Genomic DNA, 18,702 nt, shown 5'->3' on the forward strand with positions numbered 1-18,702 from the left:
AGAACCAAATACATTTTGAAAGTAAATACAATTTTTTTAACATTGTAAAGGAAAATATTTTCCTTTCGTGCTTATAACGTTTTCATGGGAAAGGCGGCTTGAGTTTGATACGCTCACATTATTAAATCATTTGGAATTTATGATACGTCACGCGATTTTCGAAAGACACCAGCCATCAAAGTGGCCTCCAACTGAGCCAGCTATGACAATCTTCGGGGTAATTAAGTTTTTGCCAAGTGACAAATTAATCGAGCCGCGGCAATTGCCGCAATGACCGTCTGGGTCCGGCCCGCCTGGCATTAATCAATGAGATGTCAATTCCACTGCAACTCGGGGATGCAATTTTACTCATTTTTTTTTGGCCTTTCTGGCCGTTATTGGCCGAAAACAAATGGCAGACAGCGATCGAGGTTCGAACAGGCATTCAACGAACCATCGACAAAACGTCAAGTTTTCGGTTTGGCAATAAAATTGTAAGCATTTATCTTGTAGTTCGTTGGCGTTGTTCGCCTGTGTCCGAGGTCTTTGTATTGTGCGTAGACCAAAATAGGGTCTTACTTTTCTCTTTTTGCATTACAAAAGTATTGAGTTACCAAACGATTTGTCAACGTTTAGCTAGTTATGCGCCGAAGGGGGAAACCGGCACCGGATCCAAACATTTTGTTAGCTCGTTAAGATTTGTTGACACTCGTGTTAATGTTTTGTGTTATTTTCGTTTCTGTGCTTTTTTCTTGGCGCAGTGGTGATGCAAATCAACTGGGCAGACCACCTGGAAAGCCAGTTCATGCTTAATTCTACAACGATCGATTGGGTATTCTATGACAGGAAATAATAAATTCACTAAACATAATGTCAACACTTTATTTTTCAAATCAAGTAAATACATGTATTTTAAACTCACCTTGCTGACCGTGGTTTGTTGATCTTGATTTGAAAGAATGTTTTTGTTTTTCCAAAAAAACATTGTGATCTATTCGAATGAATAACGTTAAAGATTTTTACGGCGAATAAAAAATAAATCCTTGGTGTAGAGCATAAATTTAAATAAAATTTGAGTGTTAAAAAACGCAGACAAATTTTGATAGACAAATAGATGTTCTTAAAAAGCGTGCTTTAATTTTAAAAAAGATGTACTGGTGAAAACTATGTTTGTGTTGATAATTCGAGAAATTAAATGACAATATTTAATACACTCTTGTAGAAATCTCATAATTGATCACCAATAATTACAAGCTCCAATTTCAACCTAACCATGGAAACAAAACCCAAAGACAATATCAAACGCTAGCCGCATCGTCTTATCGCCGTATTTATGGTCAGAGCGATCCGACTTATCCGACACAGTACACCACTTAAGGGTCTCCGGAGTTTTGGGACCTTTTATGTTTAATTTAATTATGGTAAAATCATTTGATGCCAGTCCGCTTCATTTCGTTTAATTTGATTCGATTCGATTTCATTAACAACGCCTGCTCCACGTAACTCCGCAAATCCACATAGTTATGACACCGAACGAATTGTGGGCCTCGAACTCGAGAAATCCTCGGAGTCGTGTTCCAATTTCACCTACAAATTCGACACACTTGGCACAGGTTGCAGAGGTCGGTTCCCATACCATGACGAATTGGGTGCCCCAGTGTCATGTTAAATAAAATTGATAGAGAAATTAGGCAAAGCGCTCGAGTTGGCTAGAGTGCGGAGCCGCCTTTAATTGGGTCGCATTAGTTTTGGGCCTTAAGTGGTGCATTTGTCAGTGATGATGCCCCCGTGTGCGGCGGCCACTGCAATTAGTCAATTAATGAAAAACCCATAAATATGCGGCTAAAATTCGTGGATAGCCAAAAGAAAGGTCCGCCCGAAATGCCCGAAATGCCCGAAAAGCTCTCGAAAATGGCAACTGCAGCGGTCAGTTGGTCGATCTCTGCTCTCCGCTGGCCATAAATTAATAGTCCATTATTTCTAAATTTTTGGTCCACTTCAAACTGTCGTCGCCGAGTCGCCCAAAGCCAACTGCCTGCCCTCGTTTGCATTTTAATCTCTCGATGGGCGATGCTGGCCACAAATTAGTCCAGAGCTGGCGGTGTGTTGACTTGGCAGTGCGGCCAATAATTTAGACCGACGGACGCGTTCGACTCACGTAATGCTGGAAAACGAAAGCAAAAATACGCTCTTTTTTCCCTGCCACATTTTTTTGGGGGAGAAAAGATATGTAAATAATCTTGTGACTGCACATTTTTCAAAATTGCTTCATTTTCATTGCATGCAAGTTCGCATAAGTTGGCTAATACCAGAAGTTGAATAGGATAATTTCAAATAATACAAGAGCTATAAAAAACTATTGATCAGTTTAAGGGGCATGGATAGGTTGGCTAATAACAAAAGCTTAATAGGTAATTTCGAATGCAAATATTACAAGAACCTAAAAAAGTATTGATCAGTTTAAGGGGCTTTTTAGAATAAAAGTTTGTGTTAACAAGAAAGTTTTTTATAAAAGTAATATTGTATTTCTTATACTGCTAAAATATACTATATAACCAACGAAGTTTATTTCCTTTTTTTCCCGATAAGTTTTACAGAACTTAACATTGGAGCAAAGATTATCATTATATGAATTGTATCGAAAAACCCTTGAAATTGTTTAGTCTTTAGAATTTTGGTCATATACCAGTCCTGAAGTCACAGAACCAAAAACCAACGCCAAGTCAAAGCCAAACTTCACCGCTTTTAGCCAGTTGGCCAACAGTTATGAAGTGTGGGGATCGGGGAGCTCCGCTGAGAAGTTGGTAAAGAGCTTTGGGCACTTTGCGAACTCATTTTCCGACTCAATCAAATCAAATAATTTATGCCTCGCGAAATTAACTGGCCAAGTGAGTGGAGGTCATGCCACATGTGAGGAGAGTCCGCGAAGCAGGAGACTCGGGCCCAGAGCACAGTTAAATCTTTTGGCTGGCCATAAAGTGTGTTGATTTTTCCATTTGCCAGACCCTAAAGCGCTGCAATGCGAAATAAATAAATGTTTGGGGTAGAGGAGACCTCGTGGAAAATTGCCTTCGATCGGGGAGTGTTTGAGAATGAAAATTTGCGTTGCGTTGATTTAGCCAGTGCGTCTTATTTATTTACAATAAAAATATTACAAAAATATTAGGATATGTGTGTGTTTATATACAATCCGCCAGTTAAGAGCCGTTGTTTACTCAAAATCGAACTCGAAGCCATCCTCCTGGTACTCGTATTCGCTGCTATCACAGGTGACCTGAACGTACTTGTTGCACTGCCAGTGATAGTATTCCTGGGGTGTGAAGTTGCCCCACATCATGTCGCTGAAAACTTGCAGGGGTCTGGGGTTCCTCTCCTGGTTGCGAATGTTCACCAGCTTGTTCAGTTTCTCCCAGTTGCTGTGATAGCCGTTTAAGGCCAAATGCTCAAGATTGACACACTCGGCCACCATTTCGAGGAGCTGATACTCCCGAACGATCTCCCAGCCACTGAAACTGATCACCTCCATTTGATGGCAGGGCATGTGCTGGCGATCCAGGAAGAAGTCATTGTGATACCAGTTCTCGCAGATCACTTTCCTCAGCTTGGGCAGTTCGAGAAGCAGACTATGTTGCCACCGAGCTGGCAATTGCACCACCTCGTTGTTCACGGCAATCCTGGTGATCCTATCGCTCTTGGCCACCACAATCTGCTGGAAGATGGTCTCCTGATCCGCATTCAATTGCCGCGAGTCATCGAATCGAACGGACAGCTTTTGCAGCTTGGGCAACTGTAGAACCTCCGAGAGCATACCCTCCACGGTGCTCAGGTTGATCTTCAGCACTTCCAGATTGGGCAACTTGATGTCGGTGAGTCGGACGCAACTGTCGAACTGATCGGTGATGTCGAGGACACGCAATTGGGTCATGTTCAGGCAGATCTCCTGCATCCAGCGGCTGTCCAGGGGCACAGAGTGGTACAGGGAGTTGAAGATCAGCTCCTCCAGTTTCCTGAATCCACGCATATACAATCCAGATAGGTTCATGCAGGTCATCAGTCGTTTGAGATTGGGCAGCATTACTGTGAGATCCCTAATGTCCTCATCAACCACTGTATTGGGATTTCCCGCCAATATGCAAGTGTCCACTTTGGGAAACTTTGTGATGTTGATGTCGCACAAATGTGTGATGTAATCGTAGAACTACGGCAAAGGAGCCAACGCCATCTTCGTGGACATGCAGATCGGTGAAGCTATCAGCCATGTGCTCCATGAAGAACACATAGTCCTCGATGTCCAGGAGTCCCAGGAAAGCGGTGTTTGGTCCAACGATCAGGTGAAGCCTCCTCTGCCAGAACTTGAGGATCTGGGGCATAAACTGGGGATATGCCCTGGCCATCCTAACCTGATCGCTTCAAGTTATCGATCTCCTCGAAGATCTGCTCAAAGAATATGATGTGCAGATTGTCTATATAATTCGGTTCAAGCTCCTCCATCGATTCGCAAGTATATTGCTGGGCCTCCAAAGCGTTCTTGTAAAACACGGTGTTGTGCATTTGAGACATGCTTAATGTATAGTTTCTAGTATTTTTGTTTAAGTTGATAATTTCAATGCTTCCTTGACGGCTGCTGTCGGTTGACTGTGCTAAAGGTATGCCGAAAATACGTTTTTATGCAAGTTTAGGTAGCTGATTACGGAGTGAGGCAGGTAGTGGGAGGGGATTACACTCGCTCCTGATATTAGGCAACCATTTTCCCGGACTAATCCTTTTTGAACAGCTGCGCCAGCTTTTGTCGCTGGCAGTCTTGGTAGTTACCTGTGCTACCTGATCAAGAGGATCGTGCCGTGATTCGCCAGTCCTCATAAATCGCACCGCGTACTGCCTGCAATTTGTAAGCGTGTGTTGCAGAAAAAACCCTATCTGTACAGTTATCGCGTAGAGTCTCGCTAGTTTGCATATTACACGAACCCAGACGTGTTCCCAGCTACCTCCCCAGCTCCCTGGCCCAATCCAGAATCTTGGCCGGATGCGTTGGACAAAACGTGGTCAGCATTTGGCTTGCCCTGGCTTCTAGGAAATGCTAACAACTCTCGCACTGTGCTCGCAAGAAAAGCAAAACAGTCCCACAGAATGGATTCTGTGAGCTTCAACGATCTAATAATCAAAGCCAAATGTTTTTGTCTGGCAGCTTAGCAAGCGATTAGAGGAATCACAATTGGAAGCGAAAAGATGGGGAACACACTGAAAAAAATATAATTTGTTGAGAGTATTTATGAAAAAGTTGGAAAAGTCTGACAACGTAAGTTTAAAATTAAAATAAGCCAATTTAGTTGATGTTTAAACAGGTTTTAAAATTAAACTATAAATTACATAATGTTCCACTGAAAAAAAAAATACTTCTTAAAAAAATGTCATTAAGATTAAATCTTTTTAATCAATAGTATTTGCCAACGAAATTTAAATTAATTATTAAACAAACACTAGCTTTTGCCAATAAATTATTTAAAAAACAGGGATAGGAATATAACGTTTTGGTATATTGTTATAATATCAACATTAGTAAGTTCTAAAAAATCTCGAATTAATTTTTGTGAGTGTGCGAGAAGGTTCACACCATTTCTTGGCCAAACTTGGACAGTTTCCCTCCGTTTCTCATTGATAATTTTTGGATACCCCGTTGTTGTCAATTGTCGTTGCCTTGGCTTTTGTTAGGGACTAATGGCATTGTTGTCAGCCTTGTGTGTGTCTATGGCCTGTCAAAGCATAAAACTCGGGAACAGACAATGCTGACAATCTTGGCCAGGGAGGCAACTTAATGTCTATATAATGCACATTTGTGTTTTGCCCTGGTTGGTGAAAATATTTTCATTTGTTCATATTTTTCAACAAGTTGTTTGGTACACCCCGAACTCATATTCATAAATTCTCAGCGTCTCTTTTTATTTGGGAAAACGTTGCTTCACACGAGACTTGGAAACTTGGGTTGGGGAACGGGGATCGGGGATATATCTCTGATGCAAATGCACTTGTCTCTGCCGTTCGGTTTTTCGGCTATAATATTTTTTGGTTTGTTATTTGACTGTCTTATCTGAGATCAGTGTCGATCAAGGCAGCAGACGAATTGTGAAACATGACATACGGAGTATGTATGAGAAGTGTATGTTTGGGGAGGGACTCGAGAGACTGTTTTAATAATTTTGACGTAATCACATCACAACAATCTACCGTGGAGTCTGTGGCTTTTTCACTTTGTCTGGCTCCCAAGTGGACAGTTCTTTTTAGCCTCGATCTCTCCCCGATTTGTTCATTTAAATGAATTACAATATTTTATCTTTACACAGAGATCGTTGGAGCTTAAAACGTTGTTCACATACTTGTCTCTCTCTCTCTTTTTTTCCTTACAGGTAAGTGAAATCAAGAAGTTGAGAACTTTCCAAGCAGCTGCTTGAAATTCCTATAGCCATAAAACCCGGTAGACACAAAAGGATCAGGCAAAAACAGCTGCCACTGCTAAATCAGGTAAGGCCCTTTTGGCCAAATTACTTCACACCTCCTCGGCCGACAAGCCAATACACACGATCGGTAGCCGGCAGACAAAAAAAAAAGGGAAGTGCACGTTTTTTAATTCATTTGTTCTAAAACTTAATCAGCCAGCGCGAAAAAGAGGAAGACTGCGTTTTTGGGGCAGAGACAAGAAGTCGTGATTGCGCAACTCATAACTCACACAAGCCAACTTGAACTTGGCTTTGCTTGTTCGTTTTTTCGTTGCCTTCTGCTGCTTACATTGTTTAATTAAAAACGAGGCTGCTGTTGTTGTTGCTGGTGTTGCTCTTGCAACACGTACCAAGATGATGACAACAACTGCAGCAGCAGCAGCCACAGTGGCAGTGCAACAGCAGCAACATCAAGACACACACTTCAGCTGAAGGGGCAGCACTTCAAGTGGCTCAAAAGGACGACACGTTTTGGCTTCTGTGTAGAGCTGTTGTTAGCTGCGGTTTGCAGTTGCAGTTTGCAGTTTGCAGTTGCAGTTGGCTGCTGCAGTTGCTGCTGTAGTTGCTGCTGCAGTTTGCCATGGTGAAGTGGAAAGCAGTAGCTGCAACAGCAGCCACAAGAGGCGCACCACTTGCCACAATTACCGAGACGGGACTTTCAGCAAAACTCTGGCGGCTGCTTAATTTTCAGACAGCCTGCGATTATATTGCTCCAGAAATATACGAAAATGATGGTTAAAACACCCTTTTCCAAGGGTTATGTTGAAAAGGGAATACGTTTATTAAAAAATTCATTTTATGCAGGAAATGGTTATTATTAAAAGATATTCCCTATATGACTTGATTCTTTTTTCGTTTACCATTCTGTGTTTTTTAATCTTAATTTTTATTTAGCAACTTTACACATTACCTATTAAACTTCAATAAGCCAAAAAAAGTTAGTGCATTTTAATAAATTTAAGGAAAATATGTTCATATTAAAGGGAATTATGGGAATTAACAAATGCTTTTAAAATAGCTATAATTATTATTATGTTAATTAATCGGCATGTTTAGTCATTTGGGATAAATCTCCGTAAATAAATTTTGATTTATTTATAAACAGATATTGTTTAAAACGTTCTTCACACTTCCTGTGAAAACTTATAGAATAGTAGTATCCAAGGGTGTAGCTAGTTCGTAGATACAGTCCTCATTTACTCTGAATCAGCGCGTGGTGTTTATAATTCGCGAATCATGTTGCATTGTTCGGGCGTCTGGTGCAGCTTTAGCTTCGGGTGATTCTGTTTCTGTTTCGGTGGCGATGATGAGGAGCTTCACTTTTATGGGGCCGGGGCCCAGCCTGGATGCCCCTGGATGATGGGGCACATTTGCCATGGACTTGAACTTGGCTCCTGTGAGCCCGGCTCGCCTTTAACAATGACAATTGTTAGTGCCGCAGTCCACAGCCGGCTGCTGATTATTTTGACTTGATAACGAGCTAAACAATAAAAACAAGCATCAGCCCAAACAAACTGAACAAAACTTTTCGCCAAGTCATGTTTATCAGAAGAACTGGACAGGATTCATCCTCGGGCTCCAGAGTGTGTGTGCTGTAATCAATTTGAATGCCTTGGGGTTTTTATTTGGTTGAATTCGAGTTTGTTTTGCTGCTTGTTTGTTGTGATTTCTTAAGTTGTTGCAATTATGTTCGGTCTGTCGCCGATGTATTCTGCATAAAAGTGAAAACTAATTGAGGGGTGGGGGATGGGGGGGGGAATGGGAAATCACAAACAATCGGGAAATTAACATGTTGTCAGATGTGGATTTAATGGTTTTACCTTTTGCTACTTTAATGTTTGGTAGCACTTTGTGTCATTCGACACGTTTCCTTCTTAGCAGTCGTAAATTGGCGATCCATAAACTGGCCAAACAATAAGCGGCTAACAATCGCTAACAAAATGTAGAACGTCTCCAACTCCGACTCATGATCCCCTTTGTTGGTACCCCAAAGGCGATTTGCATAAGAATGCATGCAACCTGCGGTGGTAGCACCACCATTTCCAGCTGCATTTAGTCACAAATGTTCCGCGGTCATAAAGTAGAGTCCCCGGCGGAAAGACAAGATGCATGCAACCGAAATTATCTCCAAACACTTGATGTTCCCCAAATGGACTCTAGATGAAGTGTATTGTGTTGTCTTTGAAGAGCGGATATCTATTGTATGCTTTTTGGAGCGATCCGATGCTAGATGATGAGATGAAATTTATTTAAGTGCTGTTTTACTGCAAATTGTTTTGCTTCTGAATGTCCAAACTATCGATCTGAGATTTCAATTCTATGGAGCTTTGATTGTTTTGCTTCTGAATGTCTTAACTATGCGATCCATTTCAGCTCGTTATAAAGATAGTTTCTTAAGTGATCTTTTGAAGTCGCGGCGATCATTTAGTCTTTAAAATTCAAACAAGAGAGGACTGTTTTCGTTATATAGAAATTTATAAAATAGTTCAGGAATCACAGTTATATATTTATATCGAATAAAAGTAATATTTAGCTATTTCTGTGTATTCCATATCATAAAACACACATCTGAGGTTCCCCTACTTCCATTTCTCAGTGATCGGGTACAATTACTCACCTAGAAATTTTCTCAAAAGACCGCACAGACAGCGGACAACCCCCGGTCCTCCTCACTCTGGATATTTTATGTTTTCGCCTTCGTTTATCATTGTACACTTGACTTGACCTCCCGTTCCAATTCATAAATCAACAAATCATTAATTTTTCACTCCTCCGAATAAACTACACGCCTGAGTACCTTACCAATTTCTTCGGGTCTGAGATGGAAAACCACACCGATATCATGGAGAACGATGAGGAATGGGGGAGAAATGAGAACCCTTTCGCAGTGGGAAATCTTGGCTCCCACAATTAATCAAAGTGAAATTCGGAGTTGGAGGCAAAGGCAATGAAATGGAACACGCACACCCAGATAATTTGTTTATTGATCCATTGTGCTGAGTTGTGGATATATACGAGTATAATTGAACATGCTAATTAAATGTGGGATGCCGGAGGGGAACCTTTCGTCATGGAAATCCATAAGCTGTGACCCCCACTACTGGATGTCCGTATCCTGTCGGTCTTTAAGATCGCATTCCTCCTTTTTCCGCGGCATGCTAAGTAAGATCGCTTATCGCCGGTTCTTAATAAATATCAGTGCAAGGCGATAGCACTCACACTATTTATTATACAAACATATTGTAGATTGGCCGCTTATCGGTGCATATGATCAGCCGAGTATCCCTGCCACAGACTTGCGATCCGGCCAGCGATCGACCATCGACCATCGACGGCCGATCGACGATCGCCGATTGATTGATAATAGCACGAGATGCTGTATTTCTGTACGGCAGAACGGGTTGGCTGAAAGGAAAAAGAGCAAACAGAAAACTCATTAACGCAATAATTAAGACGACAACAAGGTTTTTAAGATAACAGACAGCAGACAGAGACAACGACATGCTACAGGGTACATATTTTCGGTATGCATACACTCTAAAAATATCCTTAGAAATAATGTGATTGATTGTTTGAAAGAATGTGTAATTACAAATTTAATTTCGTAAAAATTTATTTAAATTTTGAGACGTTTTCAGAATGTGTTGCGCAAGCTTACATTGGATTTCTAATCCGAAACTCAAAAGATGGGCAATTCTATAATGAATTACGCAAATATGAACTATGCAAAGTAGCATATTGAATTTTGGGTGAGTAAAATGGTAAATATAATAATCAACTGCCAAAATCTGATACAAAGTCAATAAATCGTTTTAAATATGTATCTTATTAGAATATGGTATCTATATTTTTAGTGTTAATAATATTGGTTTCGACAATGCCGTTTTGAATGGTTTGCACTTCGTCTGTCTCTTTTTTTGTATCTAAATTGCGTTGGCAAAATTCCAAAACATAACTAGAAAATCCCCTGATCACCAGGGAAAGTTTGGTATATTTTTTTTTGAGTGCACGGCGAATCCGCATTGCGGATCTGGGCCAGACTATGCGACGCTGACGGGCTGCTTAGGCATTTGTCCCGAGCGGGACACGCGGCGAGTGCGACTCTGTCAGTGTCTCGTACCTGCCCTCGGGCCAGATGTGATAATGATAAAGGACTGCTACATCAATCGCTGACAGTTGGGCTACCACACTTTTCATTTGTCCCTCCAATCTTTTCGATTCCCGATTCCCGATACCCGATTCTCGATTCGCGATCCTCATCCTAAGTACCACTTCACGCTCCGCGATGCCTGGCTGTGATAAGATATTCTGGTTTATTTTTTTCATATTCCTACCTCGGCGATCGCACTGCGAAGAGAGATATTTATTGTGAAATTGATTTTTTATTACACTGTCACATTTGCAGAAGACGATCGCACATTCCTCTCGCTCTGGCTGGTGTGTTTCAAGCGAACCGCATTCAAGACCGGCAGCAACGGGCAATTTTACGCTTCATTTAGCGTGACGTTTAATTGGAAGTTGCTCGATCTTTCGCCCGACTCGTTTTTTATTCCCTGCAAGATCAAGTGGAGTGGAGCAGCCGCAGGTGAGGAGGGGGAATGGGGGAAACGTAACGATATCGCCTGGCCGATCACTATCTGCCACTCTCTCCCGCTCCGGCAATTGCAATTGATCGATTGTTGCGTTCGCCTTAATTGATTTCTGTTTTGACTCGCTTATGAATTCGGTTATTTATATATAGATAAATGCCATGACTGGCCGAAACTGAAACAAAACAATTTGGGATATGCACGCTCATGGCAATTAGAAGAACACGATCGCCGATCACAGTTAACTAGAGGTGTTGGCCATTGGGATTTTTCGATGCCCTCCTGGCGTTATTTAATTATGGCGCTGATAACATTCCGCCTAGATGGTGGCAATTATTCATCGAGGCGGGTAGCAAACAAACAGCAGCAGGCCCTCCAGACTGGGTGGATCGGTGGATTGGCTTGCAATAAATAAACCAAAATGATAAATGGGGCAGCGCTTTTTTAAATGTATTTTAAATGCAATTCGAATGTGGCAATGGGTAGCAAGGGGCATCGGAAGCAGCATCAACGGCGGCGCCTGTTGAGTCTCATTACGAGGATAATTTATGATGGCCAAGTGTGAAGGACGACGATGCCAAGGAAGCAAACCTGTCGACAGAACCAAAAAGGAGTAAAATCAAGTTTGTAAATCAACACTTATGTTTAAAGACCACATAAAAACGAAATCTTAGAGCTTTGTATGAAATAAAACATTTTTTATGGACTACAATTACGCTTTTAAAAGTATTAAAGTATCAAGTATTTTTATTCCCCTCACAATTGTTTTCTGGAATCCAATTTAATCGTGGCAAATAAATGACATGTTGAACATACGTCACATTTCATTTTGAACAACTTAATTAGATTGCTAATAAGTCACCCAGTTGTGGCACTTGCCATTGAGGGGGATTCCCAATGCCCATCATCTTCCACTTGGCGCCATTGCTGACAAGTGCTTGGGTGGCAACAAAAGAAAATGCCACATTTTAAAGGGTGGTCCCCCCACAATTTTGCACATGTTTATGGCTTGTAAATCGTGTAAATGATTGAGGGTATATCATTAGCAGACCGAGGGTGAATTAAGGAGCACTGAAGTAAATCGTGAGAGGCGGTTTTTGACTTGAAAATCCTATCCTAAGAAAATATATTTTATTTAGTACCATTTAACTCCATATTTCAAATGTATTTTCCACTTATTTGAAGTAATAACAGGGCTTCTGAATATAGCTTAAATACAAAATGTCATTAAAATAGACTGAAGCTTGGGAAAAAATTTCTTATTTTGTTGTACTATTTAAAGAAAGATTCAAAAGATCTTTTTCGACTGAAGATTTTTCTGGGACTCTTTTTTTTGACCAGCTACTTTCTTCGATATTTACAAGGTTGTCTTTTGGAACATGCTGTGGCCCATTTAAAAACACGAATGTTAAACAGTTGAACCGCTTTTGTAAAATGGATGTGGCTATGCATTATTAACAAAACATTTATAATGCAACCTATGGCCGGCTCTTGTTTGGCTTTGTTAACACCTGCTGTTTACATACCGAAATCAACATCTAATTGTGAACTGCCCATATTCCGCCTTTTGCTTCGACTATTGGATCCATTAAATATTTGGAGCTACATAAATTAACATACGCTTTGCTCCAAATAAACTGACATAATTGCCGTTGAATTTATGGCTGCTGCATAGGGGTTTCTTCTCTAAGACAAAGCCAAAGTGTCAAAGCAAGTCATTAGGTCTAAAAATTTTTGGGAACGAGACTTCAATTAATTAGGTATTCGTATGCCTCTGTGCGTTTGTTTTTGTTTGGTGGAAATTTTTCACTTTGTCGCCTGGAGATGCCGACACTGCGATCGAGATAAAGAGATAAAGGCACAAATAAAAATGCGATAAAATCTGATCGAAAATATTTCCCCCCTTTTTTCTTGTTGTCTTTAAATTTTGAATCCACTTTGCATTTTTGGGCAGAGGGGCAAGCGGCTTAAACTAAAATAAATTGCCGTCTAATATATTATGGGCGGGGAGAGGGGCGGACGGCGGAAAATGAAAACCTTTGGAGATTGTTTGCGGCAATTTTCCGGGCTAATTTGCCAATTTCGAGGCACGCCAAGTGAGATTGATCATAAAAATTGATTTTTTCTTAGCTCAAGTCGTGCCTCGGCGACGAACCCAATTGAATTCAATTGCCTGGTGGTTAGATTGCATGGATAGAAGGTGTTGGTTTGAAACGCCTTGGGATTCGAGTCAAGCCGATGGCTAAGTGATTTGCTTGTCATATAAATATGTTTGATTTCCCAGTTTTCACGGAGCTTGGAAATTTATGAGGCCTTTTGGAATGTCCATCGAATGCTTAGCTCCGATAATGAGGCATTGGGCGAACTGAAGGTAAAACTTTATGACAAACCCAAAATTGTACCTCCCATAAAATAATTAAATACTACTCAAAACACACGAAAAAAAAACACAAAAGGGTTTGCATCATTAGGTCCACAAGTTTAGACTGGAACCCGCATGTTTGGGGACAATGTTAACAAGGCTGTTATAGTTTTCTAATGAAGTCATTTTGGTCGATTTCTAATTGGGGGAACTTTGTCCCCGTGGTTCCAACTTCGCTTTCTAATTAATGAACGATGTTGTCATCGTCATCAGCCTCATCACATGTACTAAACTCCGAAATATCTACCGGCATTTATATGCATTTATTGATTTGCCCTCTCGCCGTGTCTGCTGATATATTTTGAATTTTTATGGGAGTTTAACAAGGCAAACTTTGATGCCAGTTAATAACTTTATTAGCGGTTAAGGCTCCGTTAATGTTTTCTTCGTCGTGTTGCGTGCTGTAATTTAATGGCCCCGACTGGAATTTATAACTCCAAATGAGTCTGAACTATATTTTACAGTAGTTTAAGCTGGTTTTATGATCGCCATGTACCGTAACGCCATTACCAAGATTAGAACCGCTGGGATCCGGATCCTAGGCCCTGAAATTTTGTGGCCCCTCAAAGGCCAGCACATCTCGCTTTGGTTTTGCTGAGTTTGTAGTCAATAAAAAATCGTAACTGACATTTTTCGTTTACGAAAATGTCACAAATTCACAGCGGGACTGTTGCCAATACAAGTGATTTAAATTCAATAAATCATTGGAAACGCTGTCCCGGCCGAGTTGCGATCCATTGATGGGCTCAGACCCCAAGAAAGCCCTCTTGGTTCTTGGCTCTTGGTTCTTTGGAAGTGTGAGTGCGGTGCGGTTGGCTGCAGAATCTGAGCATTGGATACCTCAATCTGGTAGATAGTCTTCGGCTCTCTGAATCTGGATAAAAGGTTGACTGCCAGTCCAGCGAAAAATATTCATGTTGCTTATTGCGATTTAATTACAATTGGTGGGGCATTCACTTGGGTTCGTCTTAGCCCAGGACTTTATCTCATTTAAATTGGCTATTTAGTTTAGTGGAGGGGGAAGCAGACATGATCTAAATTATGGTTTAGATGGTTCTTAGAACGTCGTAATGATTTGATAATTTTCTTGACAAGATTTGTACAATAATTGACAAAGAAATTGTTTTTAAATGAGATCATGAATTAAGACATTTAATTCAGATGAATATATTTATTAAAATTATTGAAAAATATTACATATGTCCCGATTTTAATGCATTGTAGACAATCTCAATGACTTTTGTGTAAAAAAGGGAAATTATTAAAAAAAATAAACCTTTTTTAAACCTTTTTTTTTGGCTAACTAAAGGGCGTATACCTTAGTTCCTCAGCGCTCTAAAAAGGGTTCGACTTCAGGGACTTACCTTCACGTCTTGAGGACCCTGACCTGCCCATCGAATCGAATTGAACTCTTCTCCTTAATGAGAAAGTTGGATACGTCTTTTTTTGCCCGAGACCGCACAGCACCAGCAAACTTTTGACTTTGACTCTTAACATATTTATGGGTTTTTGTGTTGCCGCGTGCCGTGTGCCAAGTCAACCTCACAGATACTCGCAAAAAAAAAACACATCCCGGAGATGGAAATAAAAACGAAGAGTAAAGATTCAGCCGCAGACGCCCAGCAAGTTTCGCGGATGGAATGGAAAAAGGGAGGAGGGCCGCCGCCTTTTTGGCATTCATAAATTTGTAACTTCACTTGGCGTGACAATTGCAACACATTCGTGTGTACATTAGCCCGTCTCTTGATCGTCCGTCCCGCTGTCTGGATATGTGGGGAAAATAGACGTTTCATTGTCGCCTGGCACTCGGCGCTCTGGAGTTGGTGTTGGAGTTGCCGTTGGACTCTCGAGACTCTGAATCTGGGCCTGATCTTCTGGGGGACTGGCTTGAGCCAGCGCCGCTTTTATTTATCGGGGCCGGTGCACCGGCGTGTCCAAAGTGGAGGTCGCAGGAGCAGCCAAACGGAAGAGGAGAGGGGCAAAGGGATCATCGATCGCGCGTGTGGCGTCGCCCCGCAGCTGTGGGGTTTTGTTTTTGGATTTAGTTTTGGCTTTGGCTTTGGCTTTGGCTCGGTTTTGGCCTGTCCATTACAATGTTGTTGCTCTCATTGTTGTGGACGCGACGATAAGAGCCATGTCCGCTGCTCCGTGGCCCAGACCGAGCCCTTTCATGTTCACAACATGTACCTTTAGCTAGTTTTACAAGATGTTTCCTGTCGTCGCAGCCGCATCGAATTGTTGTCAATATGCACTGGGAAAAAAAGTATTTAAAGTTGAAAACAACAAGAGTACATCGTGAGTTCAAAAACTGCTCAAATTGACAAATGTCTTGTGCAGCAGGATATTAACTTTTTTTTTCTCATGCTGATATGGTAAAATAATTGAGCTTTTAAGGATTTGATGAAAGGAGACATCAAAATGTTCAGATTCCTGTACGAATATTATTATATATTAATAAAAGTTTATTTTAAAAATAAAAAAAAAAAATTTAATACAAATTAGAAATGTATATTTTATTATAACATTTTAATAAAGATTATTTCTTGGTGTTTAAAATTAAAGTGCAATCTGAATGTGAAATATTCTGTAAATGATAAATAGTCATCTTTGTATCTCTATCTCATTTTAAAAGTAAAATTTTTCCAGTGTATACTGAATAGTATGAATAAAAGCAAGCAGAGACAAATCTCAGGACAGACACGAGGTCTCTCTGTCTTTTTTAAGATTTCGCCATTTCAAGAACTTGGACATTCTTAATCATTGATTTAGACATTCGAAAATTGATTAGATGGAAACCCCCCCACCAAGCGAAATATGAAATTGTTGCATGCGGGAATTTATAGAGCTCCCCGTGATAAATAACAATTTGCGCGGAAAGTAAGAGAGTTGATGATGAGCGGACGAGGACACATTTATGGCCATGGCCACATGGTTCTCTCTCCCCCGGAGCTTTTCAGCTGATTGCAATGGCGATGGCAAAATCAGCGTTTCATAAATTCCAACCGCAAATGGCCAAGCACTTGGCCCGGCAATTTATGCGCCTGTAATTGGGTTTCCCTCCTTAGACCAGAAATACAGTGTAGCTGCAATTGGAGGAGCTGAGCCGACTGAGACTGAGACTGAGACGACCTCAGAGCGTTATCAATAAATTCAAATTGACACTTCACACTCGATATGTCACACGATACTCGCCGACCGACACTTTACGCCAAGAGTCCAAATGAAGAACGCAAAACACGAATATATATGTACGCAGACCAACTTCAACTCCAACTCCCCAACTTTCGAACCCAACTCAAATCCACGGCAAAAAAGGAAAAACCCTGCGACAGATATGGAAGGGAGGACCGCAGAATACCTGAGATTGGGTCGTGGAGTGGACTGGAGTGGGGGCCACTCGCAACCTGCAACGTCTTGGAAAAATATGATTGCGATTGAACACTGCAGGTTCATGTAATCTCTTAGCCAGAACAAACTTATTAAATGAGTGCCAAAGCACCAAAAACCGGCCGATAACCGGCCGCCATCGAGGGACAAAAAGATAAACGCGTATGATCATGTAAAAAAAATGCATTAACCGACCATCCTCGAATCGGGCGCCAGCACAGAATCCCCCAATACCCCAATCCCCTCCAGAGGAGCATCATTAAAAAAATCTGCAGAGGAGCGCCGCCGTCAAATCAATGGAATCGGGTTAGGTTCTCCTCACATAGTATTTGGGTTGGAGGAGCGGTTCGGTTCGCCAGTGGTTGACAGGAAAAGGCAGCGCACCGATTGGCACTTATCGCCGGGCTAAGGTTGGGTTTTCTTGGTTCCCGAATGCCCTACAGGAGAAAGTTAACAGCTTTATATTTTTATTGCAAGGCTAGGACTGTCAATTTATTTTCATGAGCCACTGTTATAATGACATTATACTATCTCTAAATTTGGCATTTTTTATACTCAAAAGACCAATTTCGATCATATGCAAAAAGAATGATTAGTAATAATTTTGGTATTTAAGTATATTAATTATTGGATTCTTATATTTTTTATTAAGTTAAGTTTTCTTTCGAGTTCAAAAATTCTCTGTATGTTTAAATTGTCCTCAACCATTGTTAAAGTAAATAAATGCATACTAAAATGTATTGTAAGTTAATTTTTTTGGTGGCTTTGATCCTTTTACAATAAAAATGTTTTTGAAAATAGACAAGCAAACTGTCAATATTGTGTTATTCCAAATACACATATTTATAAAAAAAACTAATATTTTTTGCTAGTAAAACGGTGATTTTTCTATAAAATTTCTTAAATGTATCTTTCAAAGTCCAATTTATTTCCGCGACTCCTGTTTTGTACCGCACTTAGGCAAATGGAAGAGCCCAACCCAGAGCAATTGCAAATGCCGGGTCTGATAAAGTTCACATTAAGAGTCTCGTTTTACAAAATGTAAACATGTTAAGGGTTAATAAACATAAATAATCTACGCTTATTAACGGGGCACCAAAGGGAATGGGCTGCGAGTTATCAGTGGTCGAGTGCATTTTGCAAAGGTGTTTGTCCGTTCCGATTGGCCCCTTTTGGCGACACGCTCCCAAGCGGCGGCAGGGAGTGCAACCTGTACGGGACGACTCCGTCAAGCATCATGAAATATGTGTGTGCCAGCAGTAGATAGCGCTGCCAAAGTGACTTAATTAGCTGGGGAAAGCCGGGCGGATTGCGGATGCCAACTTTATCGTCCTTTAATTAAGTTGCAGCCAATTTGTCAGACAATTAAAGGGATTTATTTTTATTTTTCCTCCCATCTCTGGATTTCCGCTGCCTCATTGCGGCAGGTCGGGGGCACAAAGTCCGAAAATAATGCCAAAACTGGTAGTCCAACATGCAGCCACTAACCGGACTCTCTAGCCAGCTACTGCCAGACTAAGACCAAGACTACCGACTAAGCCAAGTCAAAGCATTTAAACATCACCTTAGGCCTCATTAAAAACAAAATATTATGTAAATTTCATTAAATTACACACAAATCAATGGTGGTGGGGTTTCCAGGGGCGTGGTGGTGTTTGGAATGAGTGAGGGGAGGGGGTTTAGATCCCAGGAGCCTGTGCCAGTCTGCGGACTAGCTGCTTGTTGAGCCAATGAGTATTCAAATGGACACTTGTCAAGCCATGCATGCGGCTACTAAATCATATTAAGACCAGACAAGGATTTCCAGACTGAAATTGGTGTAACATGTAAGCAG

The 18,702-nt window shown here is 41.0% G+C and overlaps 1 protein-coding gene across 1 annotated transcript; it reads right to left on the reverse strand.

Annotated features, from left to right (window-relative positions):
* Positions 1–3,089: 3,089 nt before the first annotated feature.
* Positions 3,090–4,603, reverse strand: LOC108052709. Its single transcript, XM_017135179.2, is given in 3 exon segments — positions 3,090–4,177; positions 4,179–4,388; positions 4,390–4,603. Coding segments are annotated over 3 exon segments (1,347 nt in total). The 5' UTR covers positions 4,540–4,603; the 3' UTR covers positions 3,090–3,190.
* Between the last annotated feature and the right edge of the window lie 14,099 nt (positions 4,604–18,702).

The sequence above is a fragment of the Drosophila rhopaloa genome, unplaced genomic scaffold, assembly GCF_018152115.1.
Source record: "Drosophila rhopaloa isolate 14029-0021.01 unplaced genomic scaffold, ASM1815211v1 contig_178, whole genome shotgun sequence".
Lineage (NCBI taxonomy): Eukaryota > Metazoa > Arthropoda > Insecta > Diptera > Drosophilidae > Drosophila > Drosophila rhopaloa.